Source organism: Engraulis encrasicolus, chromosome 16 (assembly GCF_034702125.1).
Source record: "Engraulis encrasicolus isolate BLACKSEA-1 chromosome 16, IST_EnEncr_1.0, whole genome shotgun sequence".
NCBI lineage: Eukaryota > Metazoa > Chordata > Actinopteri > Clupeiformes > Engraulidae > Engraulis > Engraulis encrasicolus.
In genome coordinates, this window is record NC_085872.1 from 34,831,391 (window position 1) to 34,856,297 (window position 24,907).

General features: G+C 42.8%; 1 protein-coding gene across 1 annotated transcript; it reads left to right on the top strand.

The window, feature by feature from the left end:
• The first annotated feature begins 1,055 nt into the window (after positions 1 to 1,055).
• LOC134466079 (receptor-interacting serine/threonine-protein kinase 2-like) lies at positions 1,056 to 24,587 on the top strand. The gene is made up of 11 exons (XM_063219976.1): positions 1,056 to 2,057; positions 2,934 to 3,087; positions 3,524 to 3,679; positions 5,209 to 5,366; positions 12,837 to 12,886; positions 13,316 to 13,477; positions 14,511 to 14,596; positions 15,709 to 15,801; positions 16,317 to 16,453; positions 19,286 to 19,482; positions 20,769 to 24,587. Exons 1-11 carry the CDS (start codon positions 1,867 to 1,869, stop codon positions 21,191 to 21,193), a joined length of 1,809 nt encoding a protein of 602 aa, XP_063076046.1. The 5' UTR covers positions 1,056 to 1,866; the 3' UTR covers positions 21,194 to 24,587.
• The last annotated feature ends 320 nt before the right edge of the window (positions 24,588 to 24,907 follow it).

Here is a 24,907-nt window from a genome sequence, read left to right on the forward strand (position 1 = left end):
TAGTGTCTCTATGATCTTTGTTGACATCACATCACTGGCGGCTGGGTGGGGCCCTCAACCCCAAGCCACTCCACTCCACTCCACCCCTACTCCACCAACTCCACCTCCACCTCCATCTCCTCTCCTTCTCCTCAAAAATTAAGCCCATCGGGCTGGATCCTTCCACCCCTCTCCACTCCACCTCCTCCTCCAATCCACTTCTCCTCCACTTTACTCCTCCTCCAACACTCTACTCCAGGGTTTCCCAAACTGGGGTGCGTGCACCCCTGGGGGTGCGTGGCCTGCCACAAGGGGGTGCATGAGCTGATTAGAGCAATTGCGAATATGTGTTTTATTATACACAGCATTAATAAACACTAAGTAGTGATTGTATGGTGAATTGTTTGCTGTAAGGGTCCATATGAAGTGTAGGCCACGTTATAACTCCTACCTAGACTTAGCCTACTTGACATGCAACACATTCCATTGTAATGTTATGGTGGCAGAAAAAAACATCAGGTCTATTGGAGGATTAATTAAAATTAATGTGCATAATTTCTTTGCGGTGATTTGCTGTCTCATAGCGTAGTGAAAACGTACTAATGTGGCCATCAGCACACCAAAATATTTGCGCGAACCACAATGTACAAGGGGGTGAGCAGAGAAAAAAAAGTTTACTACCAGCTGTGGGCGTGGTCTACATCAGCGACTGACAGAACTTTGTCACGTTCGATCTGTTACGGACCTCGGAAGGCTATTGGGGAATGCCTAGGAATGTGGCAATTCCCAGGGAATTTCCCGCACAATTAATGGTTACGAATCACTTGGATGGCCACGATGGCACATGACGACACATTGACCATAAGGTCCAAACGGGTCCGCCTGTAAGGGCTAGCCTATGCGCTCTCCACGATTTTTACATTTTCATCTGTTTCCCAATATTCTTGGGTTTCAGCTACCATGAACACACAACAATACCTAATGTCACATTAAATGTGTAATATAAGATTACAGAGACATGTAAGCAACAATTTACAAATGTGCTTTTTTAAATAAATTTAAATTGCTGAACGAAAATGTGTTGTACACTTAATGGACATCAATCTGATAGGCGAATGACGCTGTGTGTGTGTCAAGACCCATGCTGCTCTTGAACGTACCCAAAGCATCCCGGAAATGACAGGTTTATCTTACTCTTGAAGTGATTTGTTGTCGGCGTGGTTTTGTTCACTGCACGTCTGCTTGTGCTGGGGGACTTGAGTTGACACAGAATTTTCTCTAACGCTATGTTCATTTGTTTTACGACTACCCAAAGACTGAGGTGGTGTCAAAGCAATCAGGGACGCTGTACGTTCACCAATCGATAATCGGGATTCAGATGCGGGATAGGTAACCGATAGTCTGTAATGTTAGCATGGTGTCCCCGCATGGTTTTTGGCATTGTAATTCGCGTTGCGCGTATCGTTCTGGCTACTGGTAATGCTAGATGCTTTATTGACATTTGATTTTGGCATGTGTTGGCTGTCTGCTGCAGTCCAGTTGGTAGCTTGATGTATTATTTCTGACGCACTTGTTAGCCGTGGTAACAGTTGGTGCGCAAGTACGCTTTATTTGTGTTATTATTGTGTAGGGACTTGAGAGAAATGTTTTACGAACCGTATAGTCATAGGAGTAAAAAATGTAAGACTAGCATAACGCTTTACTCAGAATGATGTGGACGCTTACGTCCTAAACGAGGGGATTTCTTGAGCTTGTTGGCAAGGCTGGTGGTTTCGATTCCTTCTTTTTGTAATTGACAGCAAACGTTACGTCTGTTCCTGTCGAGCTACCTAGCTATAGCTCAAAAGCTACGTCTGTTGGGGTATTTCTGTTCTTCTGCTCGTGGCTATGGAGAATGTAGGCTGCGTTAACATTTGTAGTCTCACTAGTACACTACCCGTGATACCTTATCAGAAATTGACTGACTTGCACTACCTCAGTAAAGGTGGGTTTGGAACCGTGTTCAAGGCACGACATTGTGACTGGCGCACCACCGTTGCTATTAAGTGTCTGAAATTGGATTCTCCTGTCGGCGAAAGGTATGTTCAGAGTACCATTATATTCTCTTTTAACGTGGTGAGTGACTGTCATAAAGGGTAATACTTTTGCCGAGACATATGCGGTTATCGCAGGTGGCTTTTAAGGACTGCATCATCCCTGGTCGTCCAGAGCTCTACAGCTCTGTGGTCGTCTACTGTTTGCAACTGGTGTCCCCGTGTTCAATCAGTAACTTCATTTGAGTTGAACTAACTATCTGTAGGCTACCGGGTAATTTCACGTTGGGGTTGTCGTGCCGAAAAGCGAGTGCCTGCCAGAACACGAGTGCCCTCATTGAAACCAATGACATTTTTTGAGAGAAAATTATACACATTTTTGCAGAATGAATTACATGATTTATGAACTAAAAATATGCTTATGAAACATTACTCGTCCTCCACTTAATATGAGCTATTTGAATGAAACTGTAACATTTGTTATGACAATTCTTCGATTCTTTTATGGAAATAATACTGAAATTGTAACCAGTTCTTTGTAATACTTCCAGAAGGAATGTAGATGCTTTATTGATAGGCTTTCCATCTTAAATTGTGTCGGATTTATCTGCAAAAATGGGTAAAAACTATCTGAAAAATTGGTAATCGGTTTCCATTGGTTTCAATGAGGGCACTCGTGTTCTGGCAGGCACTCGCTTTTCGGCACGACAGGGTCTCTCATTAAGATAGTGTGTTGGTGATTAGTTTGACATTGAGAAAATGGCATCTTAGCATCCGAAATTGCACCTAACCAAACCCTTTGGAAGAACCAAAGACGAAGTTCACATGCCCCAATTGCAAAATCCTTGATGTAATAGGACTGTATTTTCTACACATTTAATTCATGCGATATACAACACGTGTGCTTGCAACATTTCACAGGGAAAGAAACTGTCTGTTGAAAGAAGCAGAGGTCCTGCACAAGGCCAGGTTCAACTACATAATTCAGATTTTCGGTGTGTGCAATGAGCCGGAATTCTTCTGCATAGTCACAGAGTACATGAGCAATGGCTCCCTCGATGACCTGCTCCATGAGGTATGTGAACTCTGACACTGATGATATTTTGCACATTTATATTACAGTATTGGTAGGTTACATTTAATTATCCCTCCGCCTCCAGAGATTCCTCCAGCTGGCCCTCAACGTCATGAATAACATCTACATTTTATTCAACATTCTGCAAAAAACACAATGCAGAAGCTACTCTCTCATTTGCAGTCATCTTATCGAATGGGGGAAAGCCCACATAAAAGCCAATCTATCTGAGCTGCTGGACAGTAGGGGAAACCTAATTGTTTCCTCCATGGGAGAACGGGCGACACAGCGAGCCAAGCCCAGGGGAAACAACTGGAGGATCAAACTGAGAGAGGAAGCCTTATATTAGAGGAGGAGGTTTTTGAATGTCTTGGTTGTTGTGCTCTGTGTTGAAATGTAACGGCTGCTTCTCTTACTCCCTCTGGCCCCTTAACAGAAAGACTTGTACCCGTCGCTGGCCTGGCCGCTGAGGTTGCGTATTCTCTACGAGATCGCCCTCGGCGTAAACTTCCTCCATAACATGACCCCGCCACTGCTGCACCATGACCTGAAAACGCAGAACATCCTTCTGGATGGGGAATTCCATGTGAAGGTATCACCAGAGATTCTTTAAGTATAGAGATATGCCAACATAATAGGTTTCTATGGGCACCTAACATGACCAGGTTCCGGTCTGCCGAAAGGGGCGTGTCATAATGCTCCTAGCATTGAATAGAACAGTCCTCAGGTCTGCCTAGGTCTGCCTAAAGGGGGATTTCCCCCCCAATAATAGAACCCGGAAACAATGGGCCAATGGAACCTCTCTCTCTACTCTCTCTGGTAGAGGTCCAAACACTGCAGATGCGATTGGGAGGTTTATTGAAGACATACAGTACAGGCACCTGCCTGATGAAGACCCTGATGCGTCGAAGCGTTGTATGTCTTGAATAAACCTCACAATCGGCGTTGCAGTGTGCAGGCTAGTGTCTCTGCTGATAGATAAGCCTTTGTGCTGCACCTGGCCTCAGTGAGGGGCAATGATTTACTCTTCTTAGCAGTACAGCCTCACTTTTGCCCTGCAGTGCTACTGTACTGTAACCGCGCGAATAGACCAGGCGCGATGCGATTCAAGCGACAGAGTGCAGCAGCAAGCGATATGAGCGATTGAGGAGACTAGAGTATGTCTGTACAGGCAGAAGGGAAAGCATTCAAGCATTCCCATTGGCTGTGGGCACTGACCTCTATACAGTCATTGGCTGTCCCGGCTTGTCGCCGAACCGCGTCATAGAAAGTTGAAAAGATTTCAACTTCAAACTGTCGCGCTCGGCGCGCAAATCGCTCTAGTCTCCAGAATCGCTTTTGTCGCGCGACTCAATACAAAGTCAATTACTTCCGTCGCTCGCCTCGCTCAGATCGCCGCTGGTGTATTTCTGCGGTAACACTGTGCAGTTACAGCTACTGTATCATTGTTTGGTTTAATCGTGTTCTTGGAGAAGGCTGAAACACTCAACATACATACAACATACAACATACAACACTAGACTCAATCACTCATTGCACTAATCTTAATTTTCCTTATCACGTTTGCAAAGGCAAACAAACCCATGCTGTTTAACCGTTGCTGGTGATTGTAGATGGCTTTTTTTTTAGATGGTAATCATTTACCCTTTGAGGTATCATTTCACAGTGCCAATTTGTAAACATCGCTGCTGCTAGATGTATGCAGATCTATTATGAGTAGTCTTAAATCATTAACCCATCAGTAAGGCCAAACCACCCCCCTTTAAAATTAAAATTAGAAATTGTATTCTTGTATACTTTAACCAATTGTTTTCATATTCACTAATCACTAACGTTATGGCATATCTTTGTCTAAATAATTGCACGATAAGGACAGTTTACTTTACTGTACTATGTGCCATGACTCGGCTATGTGGACAGGGTAAAAATCGTTTGCCATTGTTTGGCCAATAGATTATTTTGTGTTTGGGTAACACCGTAGTGCAGGGCTTCTAGTGAACTAGCCCTACTACCAGACGGCTGTTTTTTTATTTTACTTATTACCTTGACTGAGGAGTTTTCACGTTTGCCCACGATCCATTATTTACCATTGACCTAGTTCACTCTTTACCCCCTCTATAGATTGCAGATTTTGGCCTGTCCAAATGGCGGCAGCTGTCCATCAGTAAAGGGTCCAGCTCTAAGCCCACCGAGATGGGAGGGACGGTCATCTACATGCCCCCAGAGGAGTACGAGCCCTCCAAGACACGCCGCGCAGACGTCAAGCACGATATGTACAGGTGAGATGAACGTCCTGGTATGCTAATGGTAGTAGATTGTGTGAGAGAGTGGTCTGCACACCTGGTATATGCTCCAAAAAATAATACTTATTTTACCAAATAGCAACGTTTTGACCCATAAGTGAGGTCTTCCTCATGCCTGTGGTAAGAGCGCCCACAGTGTGCTCACCACTCTGTCAAACATACTGCGTGTTGTGACTAACAAGGTGACATGGTGCAACAATGCTGTGTGCTCTGTTCCAAAAAGAGGTGCAGTTGCTCACAACTCTTTTTGCTGTCATGGCCTGGATGAATCAGATTCCACTGACATTCTGGCGGCTCTATCAGGTGGTGCTGTTCAGCGTTATCAGGGTTGCAAGTGGTAAAAATAACACAAACATTGACTTGCACACCCAATCGATGTAATGTGACCCGCTCATTCATGAGTGTGCACACACACACACACACGTAGGGCATTCACTCAGACTTGCTTGTGCGTAAATGATGGGGCATTGACGTCAAGAAGCCTTATGAATTTGTGTTGTCGGGCAGGTGGAATGTGTCCCTTTAGCTATTGGTTTTGGTGTTGCCTCCAGCATTAGTGTTGTGCTTTATCCCTCATTAGAAGCTACCCATAGTTTCCTTGAATATAATGTACTCATCTTCAACACACCCTCGCACTTACACATATTCAGACCTTTAAAACATAGCTCACAGGACTTGAACACCAGAACAGGTTAAATGGGGAAATCTGGGCTCATTCAGTGTGTCTAAGGAAACCTTGTTGACCTCAATATGGATCACTGCATTATTATATTGCAGCACGCTAACATAACATACAGGTCTGGGTGACGTTTCAAGTACACACAGACAATAGACTTTTATATCGTAGCTGATTGCAGATTGTAGTTGATCTTTGGAAGTGTATTGTGCCTTAGGTTTGTTTTTGGACAACATGATCTCCAAAAATTCCGTGCTCCTGGACACGGATGTTAAGGACACAAAATCCGTGTCCAGGAGCACGGATTTTGCCAAAATTCCGTGCTCCTGGACACGGAATTATTTTCCGTGATGGACACACAGAAGTGCTCTCTCTATACTCCCACAGTTCTATGTTTCCACAGTCTTGTGTTTTCTCAGGATTTTTCTAATTTCAAATATTTTTTTCTCAAAAAAAACATTTCTTACTGACAGGTTAGGGTTAGGGATTGTTTTGGTCTGTGCACAGTTCGTTTTCTTTCATTCATTATATGAATTTGATAGCCTAGCAACCAACTGGAAAAGGTATTTCTCAAAATATGTCTTTAATGACAGGTTAAGGTTAGGGAATGTTTTGGTCAGGGTACAACTTAAATTGCTATAGCATTATTTTGTTTAGGTTTATCATTTGGTATGTATTTTCTAATGATAGAGTTAACACAGAGCTGTGGTAATAGCCTATAGAAAGCACTTCCGTGTGCCCATCACGGAAAACAATTCTGTGTCCAGGAGCACGGAAAACAATTCCGTGTCCAGGAGCACGGAATTTTGGCAAAATCCGTGCTCCTGGACACGGATTTCGTGTCTTTAACATCCGTGTCCAGGAGCACGGAATTTTTGGAGATCAGGCTGTTTTGGAACACCTAAAGATAATCAGCAGTATGCTAGTTTGTTATTTTCTGTTTGTGCTAAAATGGGATTTTGTTCATGCTGTTGTTATTTGAGTGCTGTTTGATTATGCTGTTGTGCTTAATGTACTGTCATAATACAAAACCCAAACATAAACACTCCTTAGTCCTTAATAAGGATAGTGACAAGGGGGCACACTCTTGGGTTCTTCTTGAAATCCATGATTTTGTTTCCCAAACAATAGGACGTTAGGATAGATACACACGCCCTCATGCAGAAAAGCAGAGATGATGAGGATGTGCTTCTGTTTTTAGTTGAGCCGTATGTGTTTTTTTTTTGTCTATTCTCTTGGCTGATTTGCTAAGGCTTATAAAGACCTCAACTCCAGCAAACCTGGAGATCTCATTTAATTACTTGTCCGTCTTTATGTTTCCCCCATTTATTGATTGACATGCTCTCTCTGCCTCAACAAAAGAAAGCAGCAGTTTCACCTGCTGTGAGGATCGATCACACCGCACATTAAGTTCCCACTATAACTGATGTGCACCTGATGTCTGTATCCTGTTTAGATTGACAAGAGCATAGTGTATCGCCGGTTTCCAATGACCACAGGTGTATTTATTAGTAGGAATTGCATTGGAGCTACAAGGCAAAGACACTTGAAACCACCTCTTGCTTGATTGAAATCAGTGTCTGGAAACGGACATGGTCAGGTCAAGTATGCAGGCAGGTGTGTTAGGAGGAGTAGGTGTTGTTTACCAATAACAGTTGACGGAAGTTAAGGAGTAGGTTAAAGCGCATCCAAAACGTGGAAGCAGGACAACCAAATAATGAGATAAAGGACTTTGTGCTTCGGGTGAGTTTCGGGTGAAAACAGGAGGAGAAAAATCTTGTTTAAAGCAGACTTCTTTTCTTTTTTATCTTACCAATAAGATGATGCACTAAGCTCCTGATGTTAGCTAGTTTTTAGTCAGATGTTTTTTTGGGTTTTTTTTTTTGTACGTGTGAACAAAATTCACCTAGATTTCTAATTTGGGTGTTACTGTGTCTGCCACTACCACAGCCCTACAGTAGTATTACTTTTTGTCAGTACCACAAGTGTATTACTATTATCATTACATTTACTGCAACTTTGGTGAAGAGCAAGAAACCATGGTGAGGAAAAGCAACACTATCTGTGAGTTCATTTCATCACATTTGTCCTCATCTCTTCATCAAAGGCATTTTGTTTTATTCTTAAACCGGTCAGTGCCAGGGGTTGGTTATTACGTTCACTTTTAAATCACAAAAGACCAGTACTGGGATTATATGGGCCCTTGGGAAAATGGATCAAATGCTTTACGGGTCATTCCATGTCAATTCACACGCCTTCCCCACATGACCCTCTCCGATTTATCCGATATCTCACATACAGGTACCTTTTGATGTCAATTGAAAGAATACCAAGTATTAGCACCCTACGTCTAACGGTTGCGGAGATGAAGCCCTCCAAAGTTGGGGTGCCATGCCCACCTTTCAAGCCTGTGAATTGCATACAAAATTTACAAGCAAATTTTGACACCTCTGGTTTTAGTTTGAAGGAAGATACAGGCCTAAAAATCACCATGGCCCCTCAATATGACCCTGTCTACCAAATGATGTACTTACAAATAACATGCCTTGATTATTTTTGGCTATATTAAGCCTCAAAAACTGAATTTGTGAAAAGCATGATGAAGAGTTGCCATTTTGGGGTTCCATATCTTGGAAACTATGTATGCTTTGGGAGTTATCATTTATTTTCCATCATATTTGGGAACTGTACAGTGTATTCCAAAAAAAGTAGGGCACTCTGACTTTTAATGATGGAATAGGAGGGACTCAAAAACAGCTTTTGGACAAAATTACCTTACGGTACCCTCTACTTCAAATTAACCATGTGGGCACTTGATGACTGGAACGCCCTTTTAACCCCATGTACAGTAGCACTGTATCAAACATTCAAGCTTGGAAAAACTTTGTTTTTCAAAGTTCTTCATATTAATCTTGGCCTTCAAAGTATATGTTTTTGTCTATGTCTTATCACAGTGTCTGTTTTGTCTGCTGCCATCTGCTGGTCAAAAAAACGCAACAACAGTGTAATGTAAGAAAACAAAAGGGGCTGGAAAATCTTGCCCATAATTTACCAATAAAGTAGCCTAGAAATCTAGACGCCCCTAGGGGTTAAGCTCGCTAGGCTACCAATAAAGCACTTTAATTCTACAGTATATTGCTATATATTAATTATGATTTTAACAAGCATTATGCAGAATGCTCAATCATGATTACATTTCTACCAGGACACCCCCACCCCCATGTCTGGTAGAAATGTAGTGCAGGGTGAGGCCATCTTGGGACTGGCATCATGATTGAGCATTAAGCAGTCACACTTAGGAAATGATTTAAACTATAAATATTCATCATGCTTGTTCAAATCATAATTAGTATATAGCAATATACTGTATAATAATTACAGTGCTTTATTGGTAAATTATGGGCAAGATTTTCGAGCCCCTTTTGTTTTCTTACATTACGCTGTTGTTACTTTTTTAGACCAGCAGATGGCAGCAGACAAAACAGACACTGTGATAAGATATAGAGAAAAACATATACTTTGAAGGTCAAGATTAATATGAAGAACTTTGAAAAACAAAGTTTTTCCAAGCTTGAATGTTTGATACAGTGCTACTGTACATGGGGTTAAAAGGGCGTTCCAGTCATCAAGTGCCCACATGGTTAATTTGAGGCCTGAAGTAGAGGGTATCGTAAAGTCATTTTGTCCCAAAGCTGTTTTTGAGTCCCTCCTATTTTACCTTTTAAAGTCTGAGCGCCCTACATTTTTCAGAATACACTGTACAGTTCCCAAATATGATGGAAAATCAATTATAACTCCCAAAGCATACATAGTTTCCAAGATATGGAACCCCAAAATGGCAAGACTCTTCAACACGCGTTTCACAAATTCAGTTTTTAAGGCTTAATATAGCCAAAAATAATCAAGGCATACCATTTGTAAGTACATCATCTGGTAGACAGGGTCATATTGAGGGGCCATGGTGATTTTTAGGCCTGTATCTTCCTTCAAACTAAAACCAGAGGTGTCAAAATCTGCTTGTAAATTTTGTATGCAATTCACAGGCTTGAAAGGTGGGCATGGCACCCCAACTTTGGAGGGCTTCATCTCTGCAACCGTTGGACGTAGGGTGCTAATACTTGGTATTCTTTCAATTTACATCAAAATGTACCTGTATGTGAGATATCGGGTAAATCGGAGAGGGTCACCTGGGGAGATTCTAGGGAATCATGTGAATTGACATGGAATGACCCTTACTTAAAATCTATGACCTTGTGTAATTCCACTTGCCGTTTCCATTTTGGATTACACATGCTCCTCTCAGCCCAAATCTCTATTAAAAATAGTTTTGGGCATTCTAAGAGCATTCCACAGCCCAGGGACTTCCATGTGACCCACCCACCATCATTCCACTGGGCTGGCCTGATCTGTCTACTCTGCCTTTGCTCCAAGTGCTGTCCATCTTAGGTGCTCTGTGTCTACACCAGTGGTTCTCAACCTTTTTAACAAACTCCCCCCTTGACAGGCTTATGATGAAGTCAACGGGGGGAGTTTGTATAACCTTAGTACAAACCCCAACTCCGATGAAGTTGGGACGTTTGGTAAACAGTGAATAAAATCAAAATGCTATCATTTTCAAAACATTCAATCTATTCATTAGATGGAGAATAGTGAAAAGACAACATATTAAGTGTTAAAACCGAGAAAATTTTTTGTTTTGGGGGACATATGTACTCATTTCTAATTTGATAAATCCAACACGTCTCAAAAGAGTTGGGACGGGGACAATAAATGGCAGCAAATGTCGAGGAAGACTAAAAACAAAACAAAAGACAACACTTAACAGTTAAATACATTAACCGATGAGATGATTTTATATAAAAAACAGTGTTAATTCCTATCTTGGATATGATTTCACCAGCTTAAATGGTGGGTGTATTCCTTGTCATGTTTTGCAATGTTTTCCTTTCTGTAGTGCTTACAGTGTGACAGGTCTTGACCAAAAACCCACCATTGTATCACCTGCTGGTCCTTATGATGGAGCCAAACTGTTAAAACATAGTAGAGAATGCAATTTGACCTTACTATGTGGCAGTAATCGAAGATCTCACTTCAAAATATATGATGAGTGAGAACATCTTAACCAATGCACTACTGCACCCGCATGCCATCATGGAGGCTGACTTTTGAAGCTAGCACTAACACAAGTTGGATGGTCCATTTTCACTGTAGCACAGGATGTGCAATGCTCTATTATTGTCAAAAAGAATGGACTTCTACAACTTCTGCTGACTTCTGTAAGCAAAGGACAGTTTCCCATGTCTTCTGGGTCTATTTCAAGTGAGCTCAGGTGCTTAGGAGAATGTTACACCCCTGTATCATTTTCATGCATTAAGCATTCTTAATATGGTCAATTTTCAATAGCTCTAATTCCTGGAGTGCTAGAGTGAGACTACAGCCAATATATATTTCATGATGTCATGAACCTATACAATGATTTTATTAACAAAAATATGTCTTAAATACACTCAATCGTGGTAAATCAAAGGGAATTCAAAAATGTATGTAATAACTATAGTAATTATTCCCTTTGCATCTTTAATTCTGAGTGACTCAGCCTCTCTGTGATGATCTTATACCTGGACACCTATATTGTCCATCAGTACAATTAATTTTGAAATGTTCTTCTTTGTTGTTTTATCTTATTTGGATGTTTACTAAATTTCACTGATCCCCGTCCCAACTCTTTTGAGACGTGTTGGATTTATCAAATTAGAAATGAGTACATATGTCCCCCAAAACAATATTTTTTCTCGGTTTTAACACTTAATATGTTGTCTTTTCACTATTCTCCATCTAATGAATAGATTGAATGTTTTGAAAATGATAGCATTTTGATTTTATTCACTGTTTACCAAACGTCCCAACTTCATCGGAGTTGGGGTTTGTATTAAAAAAATAAAATGGACTAATGCACCCCAATGGCAACTAAGCAACGCCCCCCATAGGGCTCCCCAATGCCCCCTGGGGGGCTGTAGAGCCCACGTTGAGAAACACTAGTCTACACAGAAGACTTCTGAAGGGACTGTCTGTCTGCTCAGAGGACTGTCTGTCTCCACATAGGACTGTCTGCTCATAGGACTGCTTGTCTGCTCAGAGAACTGTCTGTCTACCCAGAGAACTGTCTGTCTGCCCAGAGCACTGTCTGTCTGCCCAGAGAACTGTCTGTCTGCTCAGAGGACTGTCTGTCTGCTCAGAGGACTGTCTGTCTCTACATAGCTGACTCGTAGGATGCAGAGCACTGCCTGTCTGTTGTTCCCAGGACTGTGTCTCTTTGCAGGGTGGTGTCTGCTCAGAGGACTATGCATCTGCTTAAGGGACTGTCCAGTGACGACACCCAGCCTTGCTACAGGCATTCGTCTCCCTTATTCCCTTATTCATGCTCAGCGGTGTGTTATAATCTGATTGGCTCATTCCAAACGAGGCGAGCTGCTCGTATAGTATACTTACTATACACACATATGAGCCAATATCTATCATTCCTTTGGGATGTTTTCACGAACATACTATCTGTCTCAGAGTTAAACATATTTTTGCTTTCATATTCCTTTGCTGGCTACAAAAGTGAATGTGATCTCTTTTTCAAAATCCTGTTAGAATATAGTTGTGATAGGACCCCCATCCCTCCCCTCTCGCTGGAAAAGCATCATACCTGAGGGTACTGTCAATGCCAGGGCCTGTCTGATGTAACAATGCACCCATTCATGTCCGTCTCTCTCTTCCTCTTTCAGCTACGCGATCATTATGTGGGAGGTGCTGGCTCGACGGATACCCTTTGAGGGTGAGTCTTTGCTCTCGACATGTGTGTGAACTTTTCTCCACAACTACAAGTTTCAATTCCAGGTTCAAGAAGTAAAAAAAAAAACCCTGCCACAATTTGCCTCTGAACCCGGAGTTGATATTTCTGTCTACAGCTGTAACAGTTCATTAAGTTAAATGCATTTTGGGACCATACACTGTTATTCTTTATCACCAGCACCATTACAATCACAGTGTTGCCTCACATCAGCAAATCACTATGGGCTGTTTTGGTCCTCAGTAAGACCCAAAACACTGCTTGACTCTTTTTTCATTGGAGTGTTCTTGCTGTAGGGTCACACTGTACTGATTGGGTGAGGGTCACACTGCACTGAAGTGTTATACTGTTACACCGTAACCCTTGACCTCTGACCTTCATGGCTCTCTGTGTGTCTTGTGTTGCTTTGGTCAGAGGCCACCAACCCCATGCAGATCATGTTCAGCGTGCTGCGTGGCACGCGTCCCGACACGAGCGTGGAGAGTCTCCCGGCCGACATCCCGAGCAGAGACATGCTGCTACACCTCATGACCAGCGGCTGGGCGGCTAACCCCGACGAACGGCCCTCTTTTCTCAGTAAGGAGGACACGCACGCACGCACGCACGCACGCACACACACACACACACATGCATATGGTGTCTATGGACCCTCCTTTCTTACCGGGTGAATACACCGGCGGCGATGAGATTAAGCAACAGAATCGCTGGAGTGTGCAGCAAGAGCATTCTGAGCGATAGAAGTGGCAGACTAGGTCAGTTAAAAGCAGAATGCATTACGACATTTCAATTGGCTGTGGCGGCTTTCACGGAACCTCATCGTAACTCATTTGCATAATATTCGCTCAAGTCCAACTATAAACTGTCGCCCAAGTCGCTCAAATCATCCCTAGTTGCCCAAATCACCTTTGTCTCTTCTCTCGCCAGCGACTCCATACAAAGTCAGTTATTATTCCGTCGCTGGAATCACTCGTCGTGCTTGGTGTATTTGTGCTTTTTGTACGGAGAGAGGGAGACTCACACACGCACACACGTGTATAACAGACACACACACGGACATACCATCGACCTTCCTGTCTGAGTAAGGGCAATGGAAAGTTTCGCCACTGTTATGGGGCACACGCACTCACACACGCATAGTTTTCCACTATGATATGTCGTCAATGAACAGTTTTTTTATTGAATGACTAATAATGAAAGTGATGTGGTCAGCTGCCTGCTTATTAGCTGACATCTTACCAGCAGAGGGATGTAAGGCCAGAGTGTTGTAGCAATTTCTCAATGTTCGCCCTGTCACTTTTTAATCTCTTAAAACGAAACTTTCTCTTTTACAAAAAGAACTTTAGTGCAGCCTTGTTGACACGTTTCACTGTTGACCTCGTCTTACATGTTGTGTCTCTTATTGCTACTGTAATGTAGTGTTTGTTGTCTGAGGGATAAACTGATGGTTTGACAATGTGTACATATGAGCACAATGTACATAAGGGTACTGTTTACACGGGAGTGCTGTATAAACAGAATCCGGTTTTTCCTGATGGAATAAACCTGGATCCTAGGGATTTTTTTGAATGAGTTGAGGGAAGCTCCTCTTACGTGTCTGTGTGTGTTGTAGACTGTCTGATCGAGCTGGAGCCTATGCTGAGACAGTTTGATGAGATCGACGTTCTAGAAGCGGTACTTGAAATCAAGAGGTCAAAGGTGAGTTTGAGGAAATTCATAACACAAGAATATCACTCTAAAGAAGTGTGTGTGTGCACACTTCTGTAAAGTGTCTTGTACCATGAAAATTGAGACTTTTTTAAAGTACTTTTTTAAAGTACATTTTTATTGAAGAAAAGTTTTGTAATACAGGGTGTACATTTTGATACATCCTCCTTTTTTTGACGTTTTTTGAGAACACTCAGTCCCACCCCAGACTTTAAGACGGAAGAAAAGACGAGCACAGTTCTCTTAAACATAATCACATGAGTGTTTTCTTAACCAGAGCAGACTGTTGCTCCATTAACTCTTTCCTGTCTTTCTAAACTGACTTTGTTCCTGGTTCATAATCAGACCATCTGCTTGATAACTGATTCCTTTAAAAAAAAAAACACACAAAAAACGAGTTCAAGCGATACACAATCAGGTCTGCTTTTAACGTGCCATCAAATTCTACATGTTATCCATGCTGAAGTAACAAGACTATATCCAGACAGTGGCAGTTTATACGGACATTGTGAGGCCGTTGTGAAACCAACTGTTTCAGTCTCGACCTCACACAGGCAGTGGCATAACCACAGATTTATCAGTACGGCTGGAGACTGAAAAAAATATACCCATGGTATGCGGTAAAAATGTGAGGAAATGTGTCCTTTTGATATGTTTCATGACTCATATTGAAAGTACATATTGGCCTGTAAGGGCTGAGTTAACACAATTTTAGTGGAAGCATATACAGTACTACTACTAGTACGTTCATAAATTGTGTATTTATTCTCTCATTGACACTTCTGAAATCTCTGTGCTTTTCTCCTCTCTCACGGTTGCTTCTCCTCTCTTGCTTTTTCTCTATCACTATCTCTCTCCATCTCGTGCTCTGTGCTCTCTCCCTCTCTCTCTCTCTCTCTCTCTGTGTCCTCTCCCTCTCTCTCTCTCTCACACCATCTCCATCTCTCTCTCTCTCTCTCTCTCTCTCTCTCTCTCTCTCTCTCTCTCTCTCTCTCTCTCTCTCTCTCTCTCTCTGTGTCCTCTCCCTCTCTCTCTCTGTGTCTCTCTCACGCCATCTCCATCTCTCTCTCTCTCTCTCTCTCTCTCTCTCTCTCTCTCTGTAGATTATGAGAAGACCAGGGTGCTGTCCCTCATCCGTGTCTGTGTGTGAGAAGAAGAGGGAGGTGTGTGCAAAAGAGAGCTGTGGCTCCTGGAACGTAAGTTAATTGCCTTCTATTTTTCAAGCCTGACTGAGGATGAGACACAAACATTATTACACAAGACATTTTCAGTGGTCTGCCAAACAGTGATTATGGGTCAAAGACGTCTTTGTCATTCAGTGTTACGGACACCTTCCGCCGACTGCAACTGCAAAAAAACATGATTTTAAAATTGTTTCAAGTGAATGGATGACAGCCGAGGCTTTCATGAATCCCCTGTAACAATAAATCAATAAAAATAGTCAAGTTTTTTACAGTTTCAGTCAGCAGAAGGCATGCGTTACACTGAATGACAATGCCATTTTGCACGTCTTTGACCCTTATACAGTACGCTTTCTTGGCCCCTACCCTTTTGCAATCCAAGAGGATGTAGTGTTGAAACAGACAAAAAGATCACTGAGCTGACCTCTGCATAACCTTTGCTATTTTTCCTGAACCTTCAGTGTGTACTGGTATTTGCCTTCACTTTTGTGTGTGTGCGTGTGTGTATGTGTGTGTTTAAATCTGTTCAGGACACAAGCTCTTCTCCTGACAGCGGCTCCTGTTCGTCTCAGGACACTAACATCTCCCAGCCTGGCAGCCTCAGCAGCATGGCCAGCAGGCCCCCCTCCAGCCTACCCAAAGGCAAGTGCCTATCCCAACTAGGGATGCAAACGATTAATTGACTTTAATCGATCAATGCATTAATCGATTAAAAAACATTAATCACAATTAATCGACAATTCAACTGACAAGAGACCCAGATGAAATGGGCATGTGAAGAGTGTGTGTGAAGAGGGGTGTGAATAGTGGGAATATTTAAATCACCTTTGGATTAAGGAATTGAAACAGAATTAATTTAAATGTGGTATATTATCTCAATTTTTAATTAAAATGTTTAGATTTAGTATTTTTTTTTCGAGAAACATTGAGATTTTGGGGGGAAAAACACTGCTTATCAATTAATCGTAAGTCGATCGATAAGGCTATCAACTAATGATTAATTAATTAATCGAGAATTTGCATCCCTAATCCCAACAACATGCGGTAACGCTTTACTTTACGGTGCAACCACAGCAAATGTCAGTATTGTATGGATTATTTTTTTTAAAAATTGATTATCTACGAAGCATATTCATTGCAGGGCATTACTATCCAATTACTAATTAATTTATTGGCATAGCTGTGGTTGCACCACCTGACGTCTGAGCCCCATTGTCCTCATTGACTCATATATAATGTGTTTATGGCAACATCATCTTGAGCTACCTAGGCTTCCATATGACAGTACCAACTAGAAATGCACTCAGAAAGTGCAGACCTCCGCCAAGGAAGCGGTTTGATCCGACTATCTTTACCCTATTTTTGATTTGAAGCCTTTCTGCCCTCGTTTTGTGGAGTTAGAAACTGGAATGTCAATTCAACATGCGGTGCACAAGGGGTGTCTAGATTTCTAGGCTAGCTATGGCCAGGAATGTATATTTTTTAAATCCTGGTTCCGGTTCGTGATCCGGATCACCACCAAATTTTAGTCACTTGTTCCCTTGGTCATTTCCAACAACTCCATCCACAGCCGTGCATAATTTTTTGAGTTATACTGCTGACAAGCAAATAGACAAACAAACAGACAGACAAACCAATGCAACAGAAAACATAACCCCCTTGGCGGAGGTAATAATAATGGGTCGTGATGGAAGCCATGTGGCTAGGCTAGGATAAGGATAGATGGAAGCAGAGCAAAAAGTGTACTCCATAGCAAAGATTGTGATTAGTCACAAAATATTTTGATGTGGTCTTTTTCTATGTCTTTTTTTTCTATTTTTTCTTTTTCTTTTTCTTTTTCTTTGTATTTGATCCTTCAGTTGTCTTTGGTCATATGCCTTCACAGCTGTCACTATGTTGATATAAGTTTTTCTGTTGTTATTATTTTTTTTTATGGAATTTTTTGTATTGTCAGTTATTACATTTAAAGCCAAAAATACTCAGACTTGTTTTATGATGTCATGTATATTCTAAAGTGAAATACAAAAAGAATGTTAAAAAAAAGGATAGATGGAAGCAGACAGAACAGAAGTAGAACGTCAAATAGTGTAAATAGAGGGGCTTAGAATGGAATTGAGTACAGCGTGCGTGTGTGTGGCCGCGTGTTTTAGAGAGAAGGCCTAATCCTCTTTTGTTCCACATTTTAATGCGTCAGGTCTAGCTGCTAGCTTTTAGCTTCCATGAACCGGATGGACCAGTTGAATAATGCTCTTATCTTACCTTATGCAGTGGACAGGAGATTATACTCCAGCAATATGGTTTATCAGATATGAAACCCAGACGGACTGATTCTCGAAGTGGCGTGAATTGTCATATATTTCACCTGGTTTGGAGCAATTGTCAGTTACATTGGAACCGTCTTACCAAGAGTCTGTGAGCTCTATTATGGTGCATTCTTTTGAAACTCGGTTGTCGGACACCCAGACCTCAGCCTCGGGAAAGTGCAAAAGAACGGGTACTCAACTCGGGGTTCCGAAACACAAACTCGGAGCACTATGGTGTACTCCGAATTCGTTTAACATTAATGTTTTCAGACATTCGTATTGTCCCCAGCTGTTGCAATAGAACACATTTACAACAGTTGTCGGGAGAACAACCTCGGGTCTACCAACAGCTGAGTTTCAAAAGAATGTGCCATTACTCATTTGGATCACGTGTTGGAAGAGCTTGTTTTCTGCATCACTTGAATAGAGCCCCTGTAATGCTAATCAGTTGTCAAGGGTTAAAGTGATACTGTCCCATTTTTGGAAATAAGCTTATTTTACACCTCCCCTTGAGTTAAATAATAGGGTTTTACCGTTCTCCTGTACTTTCAACCGTTCTCTGGGTATGGCAGTGCAAATTTGACCTCCATGCTAGCAGTTAACATTGAGTCCTATGAGACCAGCTCGCGGCTAACTGGTCTCATAGGACTCAATGTTAACTGTTAGCTTAGAGGTGAAATGTGCACTGCCATAACTGGTAACACTTTATAATAATGTTCCTTAGTAAAGACTCAGTAAATAACTAACTAATGATGAATAAAACATTAACAAATGTTTTTATTATTAACTAAGCTTCATTAATGCTTTATAAAATATCTACAAATGATATCTGCAAGATTTTACACACCTTATAACAGAGTATTTTATTCATTTACAAGCAACTTGTAAATGTTTCATAAATATAAAATATTAACATAGCATTTCCTAGTCATTTACAAGCATTTGTTTACATTTCCTAGTCATTTACAAACGTTTGTTAATGTTTTGTTCATCAATAGTTAATTATTTATTAAGTCTTTATAATGCTTTTTTGCATCCATTATTCTAAAGTGTTACCCCATAACTAGAAAACGGTTGGAAGTACAGGAGAACGGTAAAAGTCTATTATTTAACTCAAGGGGAGGTGTAAAATAAGCTTATTTCCAAAAATGGGACAGTATCACTTTAACACCACACTTCTGATCTGTCGTCTATCTTCCAGCTAGTCCTCCTGCGTCATTCTTTCCTCCCTCACTGGACCCTCCCAAGCCCCTGATCGACCAGAACAACCTGAACGACTTCCCCACGGCGCTGCACCCCCAGACAGACTTCAACATCCCTCTGAAGCCGGAGCACGCGGAGGGGGGCTGCCACGTGCCCATGAGCGACCTCAGCCTCCAGCCACACCCACATGGTATGCAACACACACACACACACACAAGCATACACACACACACACACACACACACGCACAACATAGTATGCAACACACACATAAGCATGCACACACACACACACACACACACACACACACACACACACACGCACAACATAGTATGCAACACACACACAGACACACACATAGTATGCAACACACACACACACACACACCTTAGCAGCTTCCAGCTGTACCAATACGCAACCCACACATGCACACACGGGCACACGCACATGCACACACTCACACCTTAGCAGCTTCCAGCTGCACCAATACGCAACCTACACATGCACACACGGGCACACGCACATGCACACACTCACACACACACACATGTACGTGCACGCGTGCACGCACGCACACGCACACACACACACACACACACACACCGCAGCAGCCTCCAGCCAAATGGTACATGCGTAACAAGCACAGCTTCTCTGACAAACTCCTATATTGAATGCATTAACTGTAGGTGAAGTAAACACTAAACATTAGTTTGTCATCAATATGTCAGTAAAAAGGAAAGATTAACCCATATCCCCTTATATGCATCAGAGTAGCCCCAATATGTCTGTCACAACATTTAAGCTGATGCCAACACTGATGCGTTAACTGGTGAACAAGCTGTCAGGTGTATATGGCCATCTTTGCCCTCATATTGATTCAAAAGCAGTGTTTATGGAGGACAGAAGGTTTGTTGTGGTCTCAGATCTCAGATGCAGTCTCAGATCAAGATCATGCGATTATGCATTTGATTTGCACCTATAGGTCAGTGCCACCGACATTAATCCAATCAAGGCATTCTTATTTATTTGACTTTTATTTAGTCAGGAATCTTCCAGGGAGTCCTGGCCAAGAGAGCATAGCGTTATCCCCCTATTACTGTGAACAGTGGTCCACAGTGGACTACAGCAGATGCCTAAGGCTCTCTTGACTCCGGAAAAGAGTTCCAGAAGACCCTTGTCCATCAAAGCAACTCCTGGGATTCTGCATCTGACAATACAGTAGCGAACTGTCCACTATTACAGGCCAGTCACCAATCCAGTAACCTTCTTCCAACACCGTACGTAAGGGATCAAATAGAGTACCTTTTTCTAGAACCACAACCATCCAAAAATCTGTCCTATGATTTCTACCCTCCCCTCTGCAGCCATCCTCTGCATCTCCGCAACCCTGTCAGGCCAGTTGCACTTGCAGTAATCTAGTATCCTACACCTGCACCCTGACCCGTGATTTGCTCCCTCCTCCTCCCCCCTCTGCAGCGTTTTCCGACTCGCTGGGCCCTGCGGCGCGCTGGATCGCGGCCCGTCGCGAGGAGGTGGTGCGTCAGATGACGGAGGCGTGCCTGAACCAGAGCCTGGACGCGCTGCTGGCCCGCGAGCTGCTGATGCGCGAGGACTACGAGCTGGTGGTGAACAAGCCCACGCGCACCGCCAAGGTGCGGCAGCTGCTGGACACCTGCGACCACAGCCACAGCGAGGACTTCTGCCGCGTGGTCGTGCGCAAGCTCCAGGACAACAAGCAGCTGGGCCTGCAGCCGTACCCCGACCTCGGAGCCTCGCCGCAGGGGTTGCTGCCACTGCCAGGGGCCCCCTTGCCTGTGCCCAGCGCACCCCCACTCTCCACCACCTCCTCCTGCTCCTCATCCTCTTCTTCTTCATCCTACAATGCCCGTAATATGTTTTGAGAGCTGATCTGAGAGACAGAGAGAGTGACCGATAAAAAAAAAAAGAGAGAGACAAGTAGAAGGAGCGAAGATGAACTGCTGGTGGATGCGTGAAGGAGACTGCCCTGGATGGCATGTGGAGAGTATTGGGTTTTTTTTGTTTTGTTTTGTGTTGTGGTTGTATGGTGTGTCTCGGCATGGCTGACTGACTGATCTATCTCTCTGTGGTTTTACATTTGCATTCCTGAGATGGCTGAGATGAACATGGCCACGTCCCTTATGTCAACTTCCTAATGAGAATCCAGAATGCAACGAAAGCTCTGAAGTCCACAGATCCACTATTGGGTTGTTTGTCTTCCTCGTTTTTGTTTCCTTTTTCCTCTATGCCTTTGTACTTGGCGGATTATTCTCCCACCATTTGATTTTGGTCTTTCCAACCCTTCCACTTAGCTGGCAAACCATAGGTGGTTTGTAGCCAGACTACTATACACCAGATCAGAAAGTGTCTGTGTGTGCATTTTGTGGTGTCTAAAACAAAACAAAACCCTGGTACCAGTTCTTCCTGGTTTCACGAACTTAATCGACCTTCTTAGTATTTGGAGCAGGTCTCAGAGATTGAGTCACCCTATCACATTTTTTTAATTACTTTTGGACCCTTGTCCCACTCCAATTAAACCACCTCCTTTTTAAGTCTTACTGTCTTATCTCTTTTTAAGACTATTGCACATACTGGGCGGAACTGGGCCAGAGAGCAACCTGGCTCTGGCTTCTTTTTCTCCCACTGTGAGTGCTGTGAGGAACAGGAGGTTTAACGGTGCATACACACCGCAAGCGCGGACGTCCACTTAACGTCCACTGAACGTGTCCGGTATCAGTCCGAAACGGTTAGAATACATGTAAACCGATCATGCCTTGCATGCAGGAGCGCGGTGTGAGCGCAGTGCATGTCCGGCCCGACTGGACATGTCTGTGATGCTCCTTGAAAATAGAACTCGAGTCTATTTTCCTGCGCGGACGCCCGCGTTCAATGAGTGGCTTCCATTGAAAATGAATGGCTGCTGCCCGCGGATAGATCGTGGACGCTGACTGTGCAGTGTGAAAGGCACCGCGCGAACCTCTCGGACTCGCAATGCTCCTGGACACGTTAAGTGAACGCGAATATCTTGGTGTGTATGTACCGTAATGAGGCTTAGTCTACTTCAAATAGGTCAAATAAAAACTAAGTTTTTTTACCAGTGAAAGTGTATGGAAAATAACTGCTGTTCATGTAGCAACAGATCGTCACAGTTGTCTGTGTCTGAAAGCGTACGGTTGACAAGGCTCTCTAGTGAAGCTGCTTCAAAATGCCTCAGCCATTTGCAATAATTACAGCTCCAGACTCTTGGCAGGGTCACTGAGACACGGAAAGTACGGTAGGCTGCAGCGCAACGAAGAGTAAAGACTATATTCTCCTGAAACCACTTGTACAGCCCCAAACAGCACTTGAAGTTTCCCGTAGCTCTTTCTGTCTTGCCAAGACTCTCTATGACTTATCACAGTTAATAATACAGCAGACTGATAATGTTCCCTCTACTCACCAGTGCCGGGCTGTCTCATACACACACACACACACACACACACACACACACACACACACACACACACACACACACACACACACACACACACACACACACACACACTCCTACATATACTAACAGGTGGACAGTACACAAGATCTGCTTTGGGGATAGGGGTTAAACGTCAGTAATACAGCAGAACATGCCAAAGTGTATGTGCCAAGCGTGCTTTGTTTACAGTTTCCTCGTTTGGGGTCTCCTCGTCCGTTGGGCCTTGGGCGCATTCCAATATGCACACTCCTGTCCTACACCTGTGCTTGTGGCCTCGTCCTGCCTCCTGGCCCAGCCTCTGTGGAGAAAACGGTAAAGTTTCCCAGCTGTCAGCCTAGCCACAACACATTTTGGAGGAGTGTTTTTCATTCACCATCCCAATTGCAAATGAGAAAATTACATTAGAATTGTGCTTTTGCGAGATATTTAATTAATTTTCTGTCGTCAGTGACATCATCATGAGGTCACAAGCAGGCAAGGGAGCAAGGGAGGACGGGAGTCCACATATTGGAATCCACCCCTTGTTTTTCTGCTTCCTCTCCCGGACCTGGTTTCACATCCTCTGCCTAGGGGACCCTGCGCTGATCGTGAGCTAGTCAGCTCCAAGGTGTGAGGCCAGAGCAGGAGGACACTGCTCCTAGTTGTCTGCAGTAACGGCCTTCAATGTTTGTCTGTGTTTATCAATCTCCAGAGGCCACACGGATTCACCTCCATCCTCCTCCGTGGTGTTTTCAGATCTTAGCTGCTCCTGGTTTCGCGCAGTGCTCATGAGTTCAGAGATTATAAACATAGAATAGACAAGCTCAATAGCTCAATTTTTATTCATTTGAATTTTGTCATTTGACTTGTTTGACGAGTATCAAACGGCTCCATTTTAACACTTCAGCACTATGCTGCAGGCTAGCAATCAGGATGAGATCATTTTCCAAAAACCCTATTAAAAATTTAAACATTTTTAAATAAATAGGTTCCATGAACTCAAACTCTTTTGAAGAGCCCACTTTCTGGGGATGCAGTGAGGACCAGTTAGGCTATAAGCTTTAGGTACTGTGGGAATTGTTCTGTGTGTGTTTTTAACCGGCATAGAGATCTTTGCCTTGCTTTTTTTTTTTTTTGCCCGAGGATTGAGAGTCAGATGTTTCCCAGTCCATATCGTGTCATGATTTTTTTTAAAAGCATAATTATTTATTCACTGAAATGTCTATAGGATATGTGCTGATGGAACTATGCCACGTAGCTTACTTGCCAGAGCCCACATCCTTTGCTGTTATACTGCCTGTATATTTGTTCTTCCTTTTGCACTGAGAGTACATATCCCATGTTTTTTTATTGTGTAGATGAATACCTGTCTACCTATTATAGCACAAAAGAAAAGATAAATAGTGAGGACTGGATGGAAGTTGTTACACTGTTGTGATGTTGTTCTGTGGGTAAACCACAACAAAATGTCACCCATGCACGTAGTTAAGTAGGGAAACTATCGGTATATATGTTCTGCCCTCCCCTCCCCCATGACATTTTTCTGTTTCCCCTTTCCATTTACCGTACGGCGTCATTTTTGAGGCCAGTATGGTAATTCATTATTTGGATCTTTAAATCTGTTGCCTTATTTGTGAGTCATTCACAGAAGAAACACAGAAGAATAAGAAAAATTAATAGTCTACAGTACATGACAATAATGTTTATGTAGCAACTGTAGCAGAAATGTAGTGGCTGCCTGTACTGTTCATGTAAGTGACAAAGACATTTGTATTGTTTCTATCAAGATGAGCTTTGCCACGGTCATTAAAATGGGTACTATTTCAGCTGCTGGTGTCTATCTCTTTCTTATGTGCCTGTCTTCTTTGCCAAGTCTTATCAGCCCTCTCTGTTCCTTCCTTAAAAACCGTCCCTTAAAAAAAATCTTACTTAAATAAAAAATACCTCTCTTTTGCCTGGGGGATTTAAGCATTTAGCTTCCATTTTAGAGTTAATCTCTCCCTCTTGCACTGGGTTTCCCCCCTTGTTGTTACAGTTCAGAGGGAAAGTGAAACAGGATCTCTGTGGCCCAACACTGAGCAGTTGTTTTCAGATTCATGTTCAGTGCGTGTTTTGGTAGGATGGTGGTCATGGAGAAAGAGGACTT